At 40.3% G+C, this 17,725-nt stretch overlaps 5 protein-coding genes across 8 annotated transcripts; 4 read left to right on the top strand and 1 right to left on the bottom strand.

The window, feature by feature from the left end:
• Positions 1 to 140: 140 nt before the first annotated feature.
• Positions 141 to 1,194, top strand: LOC134858513 (dual specificity protein phosphatase 13A-like). Its single transcript, XM_063874454.1, has 4 exons — positions 141 to 401; positions 494 to 708; positions 806 to 995; positions 1,068 to 1,194. The coding sequence occupies exons 1-4, from the start codon at positions 211 to 213 to the stop codon at positions 1,192 to 1,194; spliced, it is 723 nt and encodes a 240-aa protein (XP_063730524.1). The 5' UTR covers positions 141 to 210.
• Positions 1,195 to 1,289: 95 nt separating this feature from the next.
• On the top strand, positions 1,290 to 2,856 carry zgc:153981 (dual specificity protein phosphatase family protein). The gene is made up of 3 exons (XM_063874460.1): positions 1,290 to 1,584; positions 1,749 to 1,966; positions 2,067 to 2,856. Exons 1-3 carry the CDS (start codon positions 1,460 to 1,462, stop codon positions 2,276 to 2,278), a joined length of 555 nt encoding a protein of 184 aa, XP_063730530.1. The 5' UTR covers positions 1,290 to 1,459; the 3' UTR covers positions 2,279 to 2,856.
• A 726-nt stretch (positions 2,857 to 3,582) lies between these two features.
• dusp13a (dual specificity phosphatase 13a) lies at positions 3,583 to 5,567 on the top strand. Of its 2 annotated transcripts, XM_063874458.1 has the most exons (4): positions 3,583 to 3,772; positions 4,009 to 4,134; positions 4,237 to 4,478; positions 4,919 to 5,567. In XM_063874458.1, exons 2-4 carry the CDS (start codon positions 4,010 to 4,012, stop codon positions 5,137 to 5,139), a joined length of 588 nt encoding a protein of 195 aa, XP_063730528.1. In that variant the 5' UTR covers positions 3,583 to 3,772; position 4,009; the 3' UTR covers positions 5,140 to 5,567. The 2 variants fall into 2 exon arrangements, with proteins under 2 accessions (XP_063730528.1, XP_063730529.1); XM_063874459.1 differs by lacking the exon at positions 3,583 to 3,772 and having other exon boundaries at positions 4,000 to 4,134.
• Positions 5,568 to 6,028: 461 nt separating this feature from the next.
• On the top strand, positions 6,029 to 8,242 carry LOC134858515 (dual specificity phosphatase 29-like). Of its 2 annotated transcripts, none has more exons than XM_063874456.1 (4): positions 6,029 to 6,214; positions 6,888 to 7,075; positions 7,154 to 7,377; positions 7,960 to 8,242. In XM_063874456.1, the coding sequence occupies exons 2-4, from the start codon at positions 6,897 to 6,899 to the stop codon at positions 8,178 to 8,180; spliced, it is 624 nt and encodes a 207-aa protein (XP_063730526.1). In that variant the 5' UTR covers positions 6,029 to 6,214; positions 6,888 to 6,896; the 3' UTR covers positions 8,181 to 8,242. The 2 variants fall into 2 exon arrangements, with proteins under 2 accessions (XP_063730526.1, XP_063730527.1); XM_063874457.1 differs by having other exon boundaries at positions 6,116 to 6,214; positions 6,885 to 7,075.
• A 446-nt stretch (positions 8,243 to 8,688) lies between these two features.
• Positions 8,689 to 17,607, bottom strand: adka (adenosine kinase a). Of its 2 annotated transcripts, none has more exons than XM_063874430.1 (11): positions 17,430 to 17,607; positions 15,239 to 15,313; positions 14,166 to 14,219; positions 12,388 to 12,466; positions 12,094 to 12,266; positions 11,602 to 11,710; positions 11,237 to 11,407; positions 11,085 to 11,120; positions 10,883 to 10,997; positions 10,342 to 10,428; positions 8,689 to 10,240 (listed from the first exon to the last, which is right to left on the bottom strand). In XM_063874430.1, the coding sequence occupies exons 1-11, from the start codon at positions 17,519 to 17,521 to the stop codon at positions 10,116 to 10,118; spliced, it is 1,116 nt and encodes a 371-aa protein (XP_063730500.1). In that variant the 5' UTR covers positions 17,522 to 17,607; the 3' UTR covers positions 8,689 to 10,115. The 2 variants fall into 2 exon arrangements, with proteins under 2 accessions (XP_063730500.1, XP_063730501.1); XM_063874431.1 differs by lacking the exon at positions 17,430 to 17,607 and adding an exon at positions 16,429 to 16,598.
• Between the last annotated feature and the right edge of the window lie 118 nt (positions 17,608 to 17,725).

Here is a 17,725-nt window from a genome sequence, read left to right on the forward strand (position 1 = left end):
AATTTGACAGCACAAGCAGTGGTTTTTAAACAAGTTATGTAAATATAACCACATTTTCATGAGTGAGAGTGTGACTGAGAGTCTGTGCCAAACTGCACCACCTGTTTATGACAGTCAAAGGCTGCAGCAGCCAACACAGATGCAACACACAGCAGCAGGACTTAGTTTGAGGGAAATAACAGAGAAGATTACACACTTTAAAGTTGAGAAATGGCAGAACCAATTTCTGAGGCGAGCTGTAAAGACTCTGACCCAGAAAAGGAGGAAATATGTGGGACAGAGGATCAAAAGAGGAATTGGGAGACCCCGTCTCTGGAGGAGCTGGAGGAGATTTTACATTCAGCACCACGCTCCTGTCGCCACGGAGATGAGGTGTGGCCGAATCTGTACCTTGGGGACATGTGAGTGTCTTTTATTGAAATCAACATACAGTATGTGGCTAAGATTGTGCATTAAATGTGTAAAATGTAATTAATATGTTTGTATGTAACAGGTTTATGTCTCATGACAAACTTGGCCTCTGGCAGCTGGGTATCACTCATGTGTTGAACGCAGCGCATGGAAAACTGTGCTGTAAAGGTAGTGATGACTTTTATGGAACCACGGTGAAATACTACGGCGTGCCAGCCAACGACCTGCCAACATTTGACCTTTCACCTTTTTTTTACCCTGCTGCTGAGTTCATACACCAGGCTTTGACAGCTGGAGGTATTGTAAGCTGCCACACATGCAAATGGATGTGAGTGTTTATGTGTGAATGTGGGATTTCATGTCATTTCTTTGTTTATGTCTTTACGACGTCCAGGAAAGGTGTTTGTGCATTGTGCTGTGGGTGTGAGTCGCTCAGCTGCATTGGTCCTAGCCTACCTGATGATTCATCACCACCTAAGTCTGTTGTCCTCTACACGCTGTGTGCAACAGAAACGTTGGATTTTCCCAAACAGAGGCTTTCTACGACAGCTTATAGCCCTGGACCGAAAACTGCAGGACGAAAGGTTGAATGAGCCACAATAAAACAAAGTAGAGCAACCCCTTGGTTATAAATTGAAATAATTGTCCTCCATTAGTTTGCAGAAGTCCCTGTTCCCATTCACACAATGCAAGACTGTCTCCATTTGTACCATTTACTGTAAGTATACACTAACCAGTTCAACTGTGTCCATCACTCCCCTCCCTTGTCCTCTCCTGATGTGACCTCTGGCTACGAACATAGAAGGTCCCTGTCTTTTCTCGCTAGACCATTGGCACCAGTGAACAAACCAATCAATGCAACAGCAACAATAAATAAGCGCATGCACTCAGAGAGAACTCCCTGAACACAGGGAGCTAATTCTGGAGGCAAGCAGGCATTTGAACAGCCACCTGCTGTCGTCTCTCACTGAGCTGCAGATTCACTGCTGCTGGAGGCACGGTGGACACACACATAGTCTGTTGCAGGAGCTGTCTGAGTGAGGGGAGAATGTCAGGGAGCAGCCAGCCACAAGATCTGGTGCTCATTAAAGAACTAGAGTTCATCTTGGATTCCTGCACACTGGAGCTCACACCAGTGGATGAAGTCTGGCCCAACCTGTACATAGGAAATGTGTGAGTCCTGTGTGTGTGTGGAGTGTGTTGTAGACACCTTCAAGAGCTCTTAAGGAGAAAAATGTACCCGTTTTATTAACTTGTTAAAGTATAAAAACTGCATCTTAACATCCTTTGATGATACTCTTTCCTCTTTTTTTGTGACTGTTTTGTGTGTTTTCCAGTGCGGTGGCACAGAATAGAAAGACATTACATAAGCTTGGCATCACTCATGTCCTGAACGCAGCACACTCCAAGCAGGGCAGCATCGGTGACCAGAGTTTTTATGGGGACTCCTGCGTTTACTTTGGCATCCCAGCGGAGGATTCAGATCGCTTTGACCTCAGCGAGAACTTTAAACCTGCAGCTGACTTCATACATAAAGCCTTGAAGAGCAAAGATGGTAGCCTACAGTGTATGAATGAGACACGCATTGTCCCATGTCAAATGTTTATACGCTGTTTAAAAAATATATATTTCCTTTCACATTCTCCCTCCTACAGGAAAAGTGCTGGTGCATTGCATCATGGGAATAAGTCGATCAGCCACATTGGTCCTGGCTTACCTAATGTCGCGGCAGCGTTTCACTGCGAGAGATGCTCTGAAGCACATCGTTCAAAAGCGACCCATTTATCCAAACAAGAACTTTCTGTCTCTCCTCCTCAAACTGGATCAACAGCTGACATTCAAACGGAGGTTATGTCCTCTTTTATGACACCTCTCCCTCTCTTTCTTCACCTACTGCATCACATTAGACCTCTCTTCCCATGTGTTACACTCCACTTCGTTATTGAAAATATCTGTAAATAATACTCCTTTTTATTTGTACTAAAAGTTACTTTAATGCACAAGTTTATCTTCTGGGTACAGCAGCAATGACCATGTGTTGTAAAAAGTGTATTTATTGTCTTTGTATTATTTTCATATTCAATCTTTATTCAAAGGTTCCCTGTTGAACGCAAGCTTTATAAATAAAGCTTTATGACTCAGTGTGAATATTAATTCACACAGCAGCAATGGGTGTAGTTTTTAATACTAAAATGCTGAGATATCAATATAATCTCATTCATTAAGGGGCCACAATATTACACAGTATACATAATGTTGCATGAGGCAAAATATGGACTACATTTACTTTATGATTACTTACTTAATCTGGGAACTACTTTAGTGTAATTTTCTCAATTTAGTGATTATTTATTCGTCTCTGAAACATCAGAAAATAGTGAACATGTACTATTTTGTTGTTCGTAATCCTCAAAGTGATGTCATTAAATTGATTTTGTTTGCCAAGCACAGTCCACATTCTCTTAATATTCAGTTGGATTTCATGAAAAACAGAAAGAACAGCCATTCTTCGCTTAAGCTGAAACAATCAGTTGATTAATCGGTTACCATATGAATGAAAATCTATTTTGATCATAGATTCAATAAAACATTTAAAATGTTAATTTTTTCCTGATTTTCAAATGCAAGAATTTGCTGCTTTTTGTTGTCTTACATTAGAGTAAACTGATTAATACATTTCAAAAGCTGAAACTGTTAATAGTTTATGAGTTTAAAGGCATTTTGTGTTATTAAATTGAAATATTCTGGCTGGATTTAATATGGAAAAACCACCTTAAACAATTCAATGTGCAGCTAACTTCATGTTAATGTCACTGTTGTGCTTTATAGTCATCCTGAAGAGCAAAGACACTGCTATACCTGAACTTACATATCCTTAGGTTGTGTAAACCAAAGGCCAACATGCAATAAGCATAACCTACTTTTCTTATTTATGGTAATTAATTCTGCAAGATGTAAACACAAATGCTGCTGAAGTAAATACGTCACTAGGGACTGTTATTCACAGCATGGATCATATTTCTTAAAGGAGCAGAGCAGCTGGCGTTACTCTGCAACATAGAGACACATACAGCACCGGTATGTGTGACATAACAGTCTGCAGTAATGGAAACTGAGCCAGTGAGCTAATGTCAAAGTTCACAGGATAGTGCCACATTGGTGACCATAAGAATGAGACATGCAGACAAAAGGCTTTAAATGTGGGTTTTTTGGGTGCTCGAACTGCTGATAGATGCGGAATGTTTTGCCACCAATGTGTGTATGATTACAGAGTTATAAAAGGAAACAGTCATGTGAGTGTGAGTGTTTATTGAGGAATAAGAGCAAGCAAGGAGAAGAGTTTGCCCTGCATCAAAGTGAGGTGAGTTCAAACAGGATGACTCAGAAAACAGGTTAGTTTGGGGATCGTTAAGTTTGTTTGTACAGAATGTCCCCTCTTGCATTTAAACTGCAGATGATTATATTCATTATGGTTTCTAAGGTTCCTTGTGAGAAGAATATTGATATGAAACGCAGCAGTGACAAGGGAACTTTTTATATAATTAAACACAGTGTGTGTGTCAGGTATGTGCTTCTTTGTGTGTGTGTTTGTGTTAGTATGTTTCTTAGAGATCCTCCGTATGAACCTCCATCTGTCTCAGTGCTTCAGGAATTCCTGCTGGCAAACAGACGACCTACAGGACATCTCAATGAAGTCTGGCCTAACCTCTACATAGGAAATGAGTAGGTTCACACACACACACACACACACACACACACACACACACACGTGTCATCATAAACATCTCTCACTCATACAGAAAAGAATGTGTGATTGTGTTTCAGGGTGGCCGCTCGTGACAAGAGCACCCTCCACAGTGTGGGTATAACTCACATTGTAAATGCTGCTCATCGACCCCCCAACGCCAGCCCTGGACATTTTTTCTGCGTCAACACCGGCCCACATTTCTACAGAGACATGACAGTGGATTACTATGGGGTGGAGGCTGATGATGCAATACAGTTTATGATCAGTCCTTTCTTTTACCCGACAGCACGATACATCAGAGCCGCACTGGCCATGGGAGGCAAGTCAATCACACTTACAGTCATCTTAGTGTGTGTGCGATGTGGTTCACACTTAGTGGCTGCTTCAGGTACCCTTGTACATGACATAGAGTCTCATTTTAAAAGCCTATTATTTTCTTCTTTTTTTTTCTTTTAGTCATAAATGCTGGTACTGTACTAGACTGCATTATGCTAAGAGGTATTTCTAATCCCTGTCCCCCTGATTGATGTCAAAAAGGTATGACAAGAAGAAGACCTTATTAATGTATTAATGTCCAGTACAACTCCCCCTTCCACTGCAGAAAAGATTGGAAATTTCAACACAAACTTTACATGATGAGCTTTCATGTAAAGGTGCAAGTTGTTAAAGTACTTTTTTCTTGTGCACCTCATAAAGTAAACCATTTGCTGCATATATATAAAGTGTTAAAAGAAGTAACAGCATACATTACTGTCCCAGGACGGGTGTTTGTCCACTGTCTGATGGGCGTGAGCCGCTCTGCCACATTGGTGCTGGCCTTTCTGATGATCGCTGAAGGCCTGAGCCTGCAGGAGGCCGTCGCTTCTGTCAGGCCGCACCGAGACATTTGTCCCAACCAAGGCTTTCTGCGGCAGCTCCGCAGCCTCGACATGGGCCTGGAGAGGGAGAGGAGAAGGCAACGGCAGGCAAAAACACTATAAAGACGCACAGAGCGCCCTACACATCAGGCACATCAAGGACAGAACCGATGCAAAGTCTCTGAATGAACAGGAAGCCAGTGGAAAGTGTCAATCAAGTTGAGCCTGTACATCAGAGATGAGTGATTTGGCACAACCAGGAGTTTGAGATGTAAAGACATATGAACAATGAATCAGGTTGTGTGTGGATGTGTCTGCAGGTCTGTGATATAAAGCTACACACTGGTATCTGGGTTTCACTCACAAAACTCATTGGTCAACTCAGGGCAACAGTTCTACAGCGACCATGAGGTGGAAATGGTACTGGGGTTCAACCTCTAACCTTTCTGCCACGCTGTTGCACAGTTTACAGACAGTTGCCTGAAATATGGTCAGTCTGCAAATGCAGCAAAAGTCACTTCACAATGTGAACAAGCTTACATAACAAGTTATTTAACCATGTATGGAAATGACAGAGAAGATCATAAATAAAAGACGTTAATTAACGTTATTACAAAGCATCTCAGTTATGTTATCTGAATTTGAATGTCAAATCAAAAGCAGCTAAATATAATTGACTTGGAATCAGACGGAGACTCAGTCCATTACATTAACTCTAAGCCCCAAGAACAAGAATAATTAGAATTTAACAACTGAAAGCTTTAAGTCTTATATCTCCAGAAATAACTGTCTCCACACCTGTCCACACATAAGTGACATTCTTAGAATGACAACAAAGCAGCATGACTCCAACCAAACTTATTTGTGTTTTCTGGTATTGTTTCTCATGATTCAGCGTGTTTCTTTACCAAGCATTAGAGGTATCGAATCACATAAGCAATGAGTGTGAGCATAATGTGTGTCAGTGTGTGTGTGTGTGTGTGTGTGTGTCTCTGTGTTTCACACTGTTGAGGTCAGGTGTTGTCGCCCAGCTGCCTAAAAATATCATCTTAAACACAGAGCCCAAGAGAGCAGTTACTATTCCAGTCTGTATTTCATACTGTTGCTTTACACACACACACATACATGTCAGCTGTGGAGTTGAGGGTGCTGGCCTGCTCAGGAACGGATTAAAGGTTTTAACAGTTACGAGAAAGAGGTGAGTAATTTACTTTCTACCAGTACTTTTTTTTATAACAATCACTCTGTATGGGAACATTGAACAAGTCATCAGTGTATTTTCCTCTTTATACAGCTAAAATCACGTGTAGATCACACTCTTGATCAGCCTCAGTTCATTATGGGACATCACACACTGATTACTCTAAGCTACTCAATCTGAGAATTATTCTGAGAATGGGTTTGACATGTAAATGAGCAAGAAAGTGCAGCAAATACAACAGATGTCTATGAAACTAAGACTTTGGAGGTTAGAAATATCTTTAAACATGGAAATAACATTGACCATTTCTTGGTTGCTATAGATGATTTACTAACTGGGAGATTCATAAAGAAAGGTTAAAGTTTAAAAGTTATGGTTATCTTAGAAAAGTGTCCCACATGGCACATCCTCAGTAAAATTCAATATTAAATAGTATATCATAAAAGGTATTAACAAGCTAAATATAGCTGGGGTGCGACTTTTTCTAAACCTGTTGCATATAGACACAAAAATCAATTATTTTTTGTTGATTGACTTTTAATTAATTGATTAATAGTTGCAGATCTAGGATTATATACTTAGCCTACTTATGTATAAGTTATTGATATCACATAGACGCATTTTAGGGAGATTAAGTTAAGGAATGTGTGAATGTTTTTCTGGGCAGCAGAGGTGAGCCATGTCCTCCTGTGAGGTGAAGTCCAGAGGCAGGAACCCATATGCGGCGGTGCGGGTTGACCCGGACAGTGACTACATCACTCCGGGGACTTTGGACTTGGAGCAGCTGTTCTGGACAGGCACCGGGGCTCAGTATGCACACGTTAACCTGGTGTGGCCTAGAGTCTTCATCGGCGATGAGTGAGTGAACACACACAGAGATGGTTTTATGGCTCTATATTGATGACAGCCTCATGAGTCTGTGTTTAATGGAAACAGGAAAACAGCTCTGGAGCGGCCCGGCCTCAGGGATCTGGGTATTACACATGTCCTTAATGCAGCAGAGGGGAAGTGGAATAACGTGCTGACTGGTGCTGATTACTACACTGACATGGACGTACAGTACTTTGGTGTGGAGGCTGATGACAAACCCACCTTCAACATGTCCCAGTACTTCTGCCCTTCAACACAGTTCATCCACGAAGCCCTCAGTCAGCCGCAGAGTAAGTCCTGAGAAGAATTAAATGAAGGTTACCCTTTCAATGACGTCCATGCCTATAGTGCATTAGAAACATACTTCTGTTATCAGTATTACGATATTTGACCTTACATGTCATAATAACGTGTTATAATGTGTTATGATTATTGTTAGAAAAAGATTTACACATATTTCTGAGTGCTTATAACATTAAAAAATGCTATATGCAGATCATAATGCATTATCAGAATATTCAAGATGCATTACAGACCTGGGCTTTAAGGATGGGCATGTCCAAAATCTTCTATCCTAATATAAATAATTGTATATCTGAATAAAAATATCACCATATAGCATGTTTCCTGTTAAGTCAATTAATAAAAGGTCTGTATAAAAAGTATAAAAGCCTATATTTGTATATAATTTAAAGTGTGATGTGAAAACAGTTCCACAACTTTGATGTATTATTGCTTAAAATATTAGATCTGAGATATACATCATAGAAAGTGTTACTCAAAGTATTTCATTTATCATTCTCTGAATAAGAGGCTTTTATACTTCACAGTTTATCTAATAAATCCATCTGTCTCAACTTGCTTTGTTACAGACAAGGTGCTGGTTCACTGTGTGATGGGTCGCAGCAGGTCAGCGACTCTGGTCCTCGCCTACCTGATGATGAAGCACAGCTTAACCGTGGTGGATGCTGTGGAGCATGTGAAACAGCGGCGCTGCATCCTGCCAAACCATGGCTTCCTGAAACAGCTCAGAGCCCTGGACATCAGGTTACAAGAGGAGAGGCTGGCACAAAAAAGAGAGAAACAACAATAGCTCACCAAGATAACAGATTAGCAAATAATATCCGTGTTTACTATTTCAATGTCTTATAAATCCCTCAGGTTCACAAAAATGTTCTTGTTTCTTTAACTATTGTATCAATAAAATGTTTGTTTTCCAGACGGTGTCGTGTGAAAACTTTACTTGTATGAACAATCAGCCTGTATCGCACGAGTACACTAAACACACCGTCAGTGCGTTTCCCTCTTAAAGCCAATACTAGTAGATATATAGTGTGATCGATCCATCGATAAAGGTTTACACTCTGAAGCTGTATATCAATATATCACTTAAGTATAGGTTATTGATATTACATTTACACAGCTTGGGGGAAAGTTCAGAATTTGTAGACTTCGATTTTGTTTTTTTAATTAAGCTCAGGGATGTGTGTTTATTTTCTGGGCAGATAAAATACAGGATTTCAATTAATACTAATTTGAAATGACTAAATGTCGCTTAATATTAAATAAATGTACTAAAAATATAACAATAAGCAAACAAATCCTTGTTGTATGTTTAATTTGTAAATTTTAAGCATCACATTCTAGCACAGATGGGCAACTTGAGTACAACTGACATCAGGAAGAAATGGTAAGAGGACATAAGGCTTTTTGGTGTACTGGTATAAAAAAAAAGTCTGTCATTTAACAGAGGCAAAAGGGACAACACTAACAGATAGATGAAGTGTCAAAACAACTCCTGTAGTATTCAGAAAACATGCTTCTTGCTCATCACATTCTAAGAGCAGATCTATTCTCAGGAGACTTGTTTTCAAGTATTCAGTGCTGCGCATACCAGACTTTAAAACAATAATATTGAAATGTTTTGGCCCCATATCACAAGATTAACCTGAGCCTGAATTCAGCTTTAGATCTGTTTCCCTTATTTATTTTCCATCTTTTGCCAGTTGCAGCAGTGACAAAAATATAAAAATCTGAATAAATGTAAATAATACAAATCAAAATGGACGGTCTTAAAGTTTTTCTATGATTTAGCTAGAGATCAAAAAGACACCCAGAAAGAACAGAGGCCACTATCTCAGGTAAAAATTGAAGTATTGAGACGAGAAAAGTAGTTTTTTTTTAAGGAAGGGTTAAAAAGGCACTCATTACAAGAAGCACCTGCCCAAAAAACAGCGTAGGAGAAAAAAAGTACTCCCACAATTTTGATGTTGAACAAAATTGAAGCTGACATTTAACAAAATTGAAGCTGACATTTAACGGGCATCACAGGACATGGGCAGAGGCTTTGACACATTTAAAAGAAAAACCATTCGATTTCATTACTGGCCTGTTAAATTAACTCTTAAATAAGAACAAACTCATAATCAGGTATATTTTGTCTTAAATAAGTCACTACTGCACGTTATAATGCAGTATACAAAACTTCCATTGACTGATCTTATATTCATTAGTCCTCTGTTTGTGTAAAGTGTGTCCTCCCATTGTTGAAAAAACTTCTTCAAAGAGTTGCGGGATGTCAACACGAGCGCTCGCAGCAGCGTGTGATGTGCGTCCAGACGTTTGCAGTGTTCGGTCCGAAATGTTTTTGGGGGAAATTAAACAACCATCCAGGTTAGTTCCTTTGTTTGAATTAAAATGATTACATTATGTGATGTTTTCATGATTCCTTAATGGTGGTTTATCTATCCAACAAATATCCATTGGCTCTTGGCTGCATGATCCTGCAGCAGCCCCAAGAGCAGAACATGGGGAAGGCACACGTCAGGAGGCACCCAACCTAATTGTGTGGATTATGAAATTATGTGCAGATGAGTTTGAAAAAAACAAAAAACATGGATGGGAGGCAAATGTGGCTACAATAATTTTTGGAGAGATTTGTAGAAGATAGTGGGACAAAAATGGGTCAGAGTTATGTTTGGCAGGGTGGGTGTGAGATTTCAGGCTAAACGACAAGATCCGGGACTCCTCAGTTGAAGTCGGGTTTTTCTGGGAAGGTGCATCCTGCTCGTCTGATGATGACGTTGGCAGCGTAGTGCGCCGCCTTCACGCACTGATCCAGAGGTTTCTCCTGAACTAACTCAGACAGGAAACCTGCAAAAGAGAGGAGAACAACTTAAAGATACATCCACGGCAACAGAGAAAAAGAAAGGCGATCTGAAAATGTGTCAAATGAAAACAGAGGAAAGTCTTACCTCCTACAAAGGCATCACCGGCACCGTTTGTGTCGACGATGTCCTTCGGGTCAATCTTCAGTACGGGGAATGTCTCGACCTTTTCACCTGAACAGACAAAGGAAAATTATTAAAACTCTTACAGAGGACACGAAACTGAGAGAAACCAGGTTGTGGGTAAAGGACCATGTGAGGATCACGAATCGTATTTACTTAGATTTTGATTCAATTCATAACTTTGAACAAAGTTGATTTTTTTCACAAAAAAAAATCAACAAGGTCCAGACACATTTTTATCATTAGTTTTATTTAAAAATCACACGAAATACCAGATTTACATTGTTTTTCTATGCCGTTTACTTCTGAATTAGGCATGTTTTTGAGAGAGGCATTCAGCCTGAACAGATATAACTTACAGTAGAACTATTCAAACCCTTTTATTAAAATGTGTTTATTTGTAAGTTTTCCATTACTCAACTCAACCTATGTCTCAGGGTTGTCATCGTGGGTTTACATTATTAAGGATATATAAGGAGGTGAAGACAAAAAAATGAAATCTTACTCAGAGCCATAGAAGTCTCTTCCTTCCCCTGAGTCAACACTACAATCCTCTTCCTCTTTGTGTTGACTTTGGGCAAAGCCTGGGCTTTCTTGGCAATTTCCTTAATGTCCTTAGTCTACGGGCAAAATAAACATTAATCCAAATACATGCAAATGCAGCAATGATCATTTGCGATGCTAAATGACACCGTCAGTCCACTCACCTCGAAGTCAAGCTCTTTAGCGAACGCTGCTGCTTCCTGAAGAACAAAAAGGTTTTTTTTATAAAAATAAAAAGTGTGCTAATATTCACACCACAAGCGCATGCAGCCAATATATAGAGCATCTGAAGAATTAACTGTAATGTCTGGCTTACTGTCTCATTGCCGAACAGCACATCGACGTAGGGCATAACCTGCATGAGGTTATCCTTGAAGAACTGGCAGATGAAGGGCGCGGAGAGGTTCAGGCAAAACAGTTTGTTGTTTTCAGAGGCGTGCTTCGCCACTTTCAGGATGGACTCCAGGGACACAGTGAGGAAGAAACCCTGTGAGCAAACGGTCACATTGGGTCAAGACTGACCTGCTTTTTATATCCTGACAGGCTCTAAGGAATCACATCTTGAACAGAGGGTTCACCAGTAGTTCAGAAATGCCCCTGTGGGTTGCCACGAGAACAACGATGAGGTGATTACAGTTACGTGTACAACACACATATAGTACTTTGGCAATTACTACTCACTGCAATATAGTAGACTTTAGCTTTTTCCACCAGCTCCCAGTTTTCCTCCAGGTCTAGATGCTTGTCCTTCTTATAACAGTTAGCAGCAGCTAGGTTAGCTACTAGAGACCTGAGGGAAATAATAAGAGGGAAGAAACAAGAGATTAGTAATTGTTACTATAAATGCAATAACTTCAAAGTTTACAGAATACTTTTATATCCAAAGCAATCTACTTTACTCTTTCACAAAGTAAAGATGTAAGCTAGATGCTTTTGATGTAGAGGAAATGCACTTATTTTAAGCCTCTATTCCAGTCAATTTAGCTTTTGGTTTGCTCCGCATCAACATTACAATTAGGTGAGGAGAATTTCAAACATTTAAAGATTTGATGTTTACATTAGTTAATGTGTCGTTCATACATATTCATAACCTTTACAACATAATGGTAAAGTGACGCATTTTCATAACTTTCAAGACTTTATCCAGACTCTAAAACTATTACAATGACCCACCTGTTGTCTCCGGTGATGCACGCAGCACAGGACCCTGTGGGCTCTTCAGATTGCTCGTAGTAGTGGGCGTCGATGTGAGCCTCCTCAGCCTTCTGCTTCAGGATCCCTCCAAACTTGTCTTTGCCAATGCAGCCAAAGAACGTGCCGACCTTATCGGGTTCCTGGATCATCCACTACAGACGGACACAACAGCTCTGTTTAGCATCCGTAGACTAACTCTACTAACAGTGGCCAACATTTACAGAGAACATCGATGTATAGGACAGACAGTGAGTTTGTGTGCGACTGACTGACCTGAGCGATCTTTATAGAGTTCTGTGTGGCTCCTCCAGCGTGGTACTCCACTTTGAACTTCTTCACTATCTCCTCAAACCTAAAAACACAGATGAACAAGGCAGGTGATGAATTTGTAGGATGTCACATACTTTATATTTCTAAAGAAGATCTAGTGTCAAGCATAACATCTGTTCACCTACAAAACCTTTCTTTGGGAATGTTGGAAAAATATTAGCAAATGCAAAGCATCAAATGTCAACCCACACAATCATGGCTAAACACCAAGCCTAAAACTTTTCTAACTACTGACCCAAACTGTGTCTGTTTGGAACAACAGGCTTCAACAAAGTCCTTAAAAAGGGTTAGTTAAGACATGTGGGAAATAGTTACGTGTTTTATTTAAATTAGCATATAAAGCTCCAGCCAGTACCAAGTTAGCTTAGCATAACATAAAGGCTTGTTCTGTCCAAATTACACAGATGAGATAAAACATTAAGGATTAAGTTTCAAAGGTGCTGCTGGGTGAATGTTTTAAAACGTTGGACAAAATGCAGACTGGCATTTATTCTAATGTTTTAGCTAAGCTGAGCAGCACATGAGTGGAATGTTTCTTCTTGACTAACACTCAGCTATAAATCAAACACTTACTTGTTTTTTATACTGTTTCACATGTAATTACACAGTTCTAGCTTTAATTGTGTGTCCCCAGGTAGTTTGCATGGGGATGGATGTGGCTTCACACCTAGGGCTTGCTTGTGCTCTATGAAGAAGTCATATTTCTTCCACATAAATACAACAGACGCATGAATGGACACTCATTATACAGAACATTTTCCCCCGGGGATAAATAAACCATTTCTGATTCTACTTGAACCATTTACGCCTGTTACATAACACAATGACTCAAGCAGCGCTTTGATGTTCCACTTGGGGCTAAAGCGTAATTTGCCATGTTATTCAGTCTAAATATAGCAGGCTAATCAACTTACACACAGATATTTGTCTGTGTGATTGATGTGAACGTCCATGCATGTCATAGGAACAGAGCGACTGCTGTCAAAAGTCCTGAGACTGAGCCAGAGCCTGCGGAGGGGAAGAAATCTGGAAAATGGAGAGGGGGTGACTCTATTTTATCATCTCACTGTACTTTATTGCTTTCAGTCTTTTATGTCACTTAAGTATGTACCCCTAGGGCAAGTCTCCAACATGTTAGCCCTTTACCCCAGAGCAGTGAAACAAAAAAGGCTGGACTGTAACAAATAGGGAAAAGACTGGCAGGGAGTTAGAAATCATGAGTAATAATCTTCCCTGAAATAAATCATTAATATAGAGAATGTAACTGCATTGAGCGGTCGAATAAAAGTTAGCCCTTTGTTTTTTATTTTGATATCTATGTCAATTGTCCATTATAGTCTGAATATGTGCACATTGCTGAGAAAGATGTAATCATTTCAGTCCTCTCTCACACGCAGTCACCCACTGCTCTCTTATCTCCCGCTGTCAAATGTTTGTTTTTTGGTTCTTGTCTCAGGGGGACTGGGAGGTGATGTGTCCTGCTTTGCTATTGGCTCAGGCTCTCTGTCTGTGATGGATCTGCTGAGCTGCCATTGGATGTTTTTAGAGATATGGAGGTCAATAGTGGTTATTTCTGGTGTGCGCCTGTTTTGACTAGTCCACACAAGGACAGGGAGGAACAAACTGATATGAATTCTGACGTTTTCACTTTCTCCCTATAGAAACTAAAAAAGCACAACCTTAACAGAGAAAATACATGTTGCAATACAGCAGGTACTAACAGTTCTTTGTGTTTGTCCTCTGCCAGGATCTGGTCATTGGGTTTCAGAGTGTACCTACAAATAGAAAAAAGGAGGAAAAAAAGAGACATTAGTTTCTCTAAGCAATCAGAATTATATGAATTCAAGACACAATGGTGGTGCTTCCAATTGGCTTGTTCCCTACAATGGAAAATGTGATTCAAAAAAATCATTCAATCATAGGCAGAGGCTTTAAGAAGGTGCACCAAGTCCACATCAATATGTTGGGCAATAAAGCGAAACTGAGTCTTAGTTTCCTCGAAACCCAAAGGTAAGTTGGGGATTAAGGTGCAGCTTTATTCTATGAGACTGAATTAGAACTGGGGTTGGTTGGTTGAGCTCTAATCCTGGAGTTTACGTAAAGGGTAAGAGAGCGGACTCTGAGCTGCCCTTTGCCCTGGTCAACTCAGTGAGACAGAACTCGGACAAACCAGAAAAGTCCTGCTCACAAACAACCTGCTTTGGCTCGCATCTTTTTCCTTCTCCATGCACCTCAGTTTACCAAAAAAATCACATTCTGTTTTTGCAGGAGCATCATCAACTCAAAGGCCGTCTTGTTTTTTGCCACCTGCTTTTAAATCTTAGAAAATGGGATTGAACTACAATAATAAATATTGCAAACTTGATGAAAAAATAGGGAGAGGCAGCATTTGTTTTTTCAGAACAGTCCAATATGCATCACCTCACTGAAATATAATGACTCCCTCGGATTTGAAAACCATCTGTTGACACTGTGTTGTCAGCTGTGTGTTCTGTTCTCTTGTATAACCAATAGATTGTATCTCCATTGATCAAATAACAACGTCAAACCTATCCCTTTGGTCAGTCTCTCATTGTAGCGACCTCTGTGACACAGGACGTCTGTATTTCATTTGATCTGATAACGGCGGACTAAGGCTCCACATCGTTTTAAAAAACATCTATTCTTCCAGAAAGGGCTGAAAGAGAATGAAAATATTTCTTATTATTGTTTAGCTATTATAACTATTAAGGATTTCAGGACTACCTGCACTTTTTCTAGGAAACACATTTGAAATGTCTTTGCTTTCACTTACTTGTCCAGGAAGTCTTTGTCCACTACAGCACAGATGTCCAGTAAGGGGTTTCCCATCCCAAAGAGTGTATTAGGGCTGAAACACAAAAACAAAGCATTAAAAGATAAATAAATTAAAAAAGCTCTACATGGGCTTTAACCGCATGGGATAGCTATTTTTCTTATTGTTTAGATTCCCCTAAGCTTTATCATTTTCAAGTCCTAGCAGTGTCGAATGGCACATTTTCCAGGTCTAATTTGGTTACGCCACAGAATATGCTTTTCACTTCATCTGCAAAACTCACTGTTTTGTTTCCATGTGACTTCACTCACATGACCTAAAACCCTCCATTTTCACAGACAGAGAAGCAGATATAGTACATGTCTGGAAAAATATATTACGTAAACCTACATGACGCATAAACTCATACTACAGACAAACATAAATGGGGTAGTGCAGCGGTGAGGAGCTGGTAAGTCATGTATGCAACTGTGTTATGACATTTAAACCAGACAACATCAGGACAGCTGTAGGTTGTGTGCGTTTCTCGTGTGTGTTTGAACACGCTGTTCCACCTCAGGCAAACAACTGAACACAGGGCTTGGCTTTCATAGCAAATTATTATCCCTTTATAAGTTAAAAAACCTCAAATTAAACAGCACCTCTCTTTTTGTGTCAATGTATAACAACCACATTGGAACTTTTCTTACACATCAGTAACCAATTAGCCAGTGGGTTAGTCTCCAACTTTTGCTTGTATAAAAACAAATACTAAATGATGTATGCACAATACACTACAAGAGACTGTGATAACATGTGATTCGTATGCACATTCAGATCTGTCTCTTCTCGGTGTAAACCCACATGGAGCTAGTCTCTGAACACAGCCCCTGACATATCCATGAACATATGCTAGCATATTTACCCAGCACAGATTTCTTTGTGGCCTGAGACATGCTAATGTAAGCAGCACTTAAAAATGATGTTTTAATGAGTAGAGAGAGAATGGTAGAGTAAAGAGATGTAGTTAGCAGATTTATTTATTTTTGTCACAGGAAAACTGAAAATGAAGCTCCCCACCACAAATGCCACACCCTCACTATCATTGCTTACATCACATACATCTTCCAATCTGCAGCCACAAGAATACTGGGCTTGTGCAGGCAAGTGTGCAGCTATGCTGGCATGGGTATAAAACAACGAGATCTTACCTTGCAGAAGACATGGTGTCTCTCTGTGTGTAACAGCTAGATTCTGACAGACCTGTTGAGCAACCTAAAACCGGCTCAGAAAGAGCCAAGCACCCAAAAACTTCACAATTTTAAGCTCAGTGTCAGGGTAGATCGATTTCCCCCTGCAACCACAACTCCTCCCCCTCGGGCACGACTGATTGGAGGCATCGGGAGGAGGAAGGGCCGGAACAGCCCGTCTCTGTCTGGTGATTGGCTCGTATTCCAAACTAGCCTCAATCCTCTCAGTCTTTTAACGCTAAATAACATCGTGAGAAGCGTGCAGATGAGAGTGCCTACATTAACACCATGTTATAACAACAGAAGTTTTTGCAGGAGTTGAGTAACGCAGTTTGCTAAAGGATGCATCGTGCCTGATTGCGTTATGAAAAGCATCAAAACATTGCATATTTACGGCAATGTGAATACTTCGCAAGTCATTGTTTTAGGAGCTGGAACAGGATGTCTCAGACATGGTTTCTCTGCAGTAATCAGTTTCTACACCAAGCAGCCGAGACAGTCCTTGGCACTGGATGAACGCAGTGTCCAAACCGGTGCAAGTGTTTATTTCTGCAGCTTATAAACATGCAGGGGCAGGTGGTGGTCACGCTGAATTTAAGATTAGATATTGGCACCCTTGCAAAAGTTATAGGATGTGTTAGACAACAGCAGTGTCCTGATTTGACGTTACAATTGGCTAGCTAACAGTTATCTGTGAATCGGCATGAGATAAATATTAAAGGACTTTACAATGGTTATCACATCCGAACTCCTCTTCAAACCGTGGTGCTTCACGCAGATACATTGTCTATATACATTTACATTTTTAACCTGGCTCACATTCAATGCACTCAGTTATATGACCTTTACGCTTACTTTGTTATATATAAGATTTGCGCGCATTAGCATTCAAACAATTCAGGAGGGTCGTGTCTCCCCAAAGAGGCAGTTTCTTAGCTTCTTTATTCTTAACTTTTGGTCACCTTAGTTTGTCAGCAGTCTTTTTGGTCGGAGACTCTGTCTTCTCCTCCTCTGAGAGTTTTTGTTTCTTTGCTTTAGGTTCGTCGGAAGCCATGGTTGAGCAGGCACGTTGCTATCACCTTATTGACCGGTGTGGTGTGAAAACGCGGTTGTGCTAACGGACGTTTGGTACCTCAGTGCAGCCTCGCAGGCAGACCTCGATGCGTGACGCCATCACTGAGCTTCACCAATCAGAGCCTTACATTTATGTTGTTTTCTGCAGAGCCGTATGGTTTTCTGGAAACTTGGATATCCACTT

This window comes from Eleginops maclovinus, chromosome 22 (genome assembly GCF_036324505.1).
Source record: "Eleginops maclovinus isolate JMC-PN-2008 ecotype Puerto Natales chromosome 22, JC_Emac_rtc_rv5, whole genome shotgun sequence".
NCBI classification, from domain to species: Eukaryota; Metazoa; Chordata; class Actinopteri; order Perciformes; family Eleginopidae; genus Eleginops; species Eleginops maclovinus.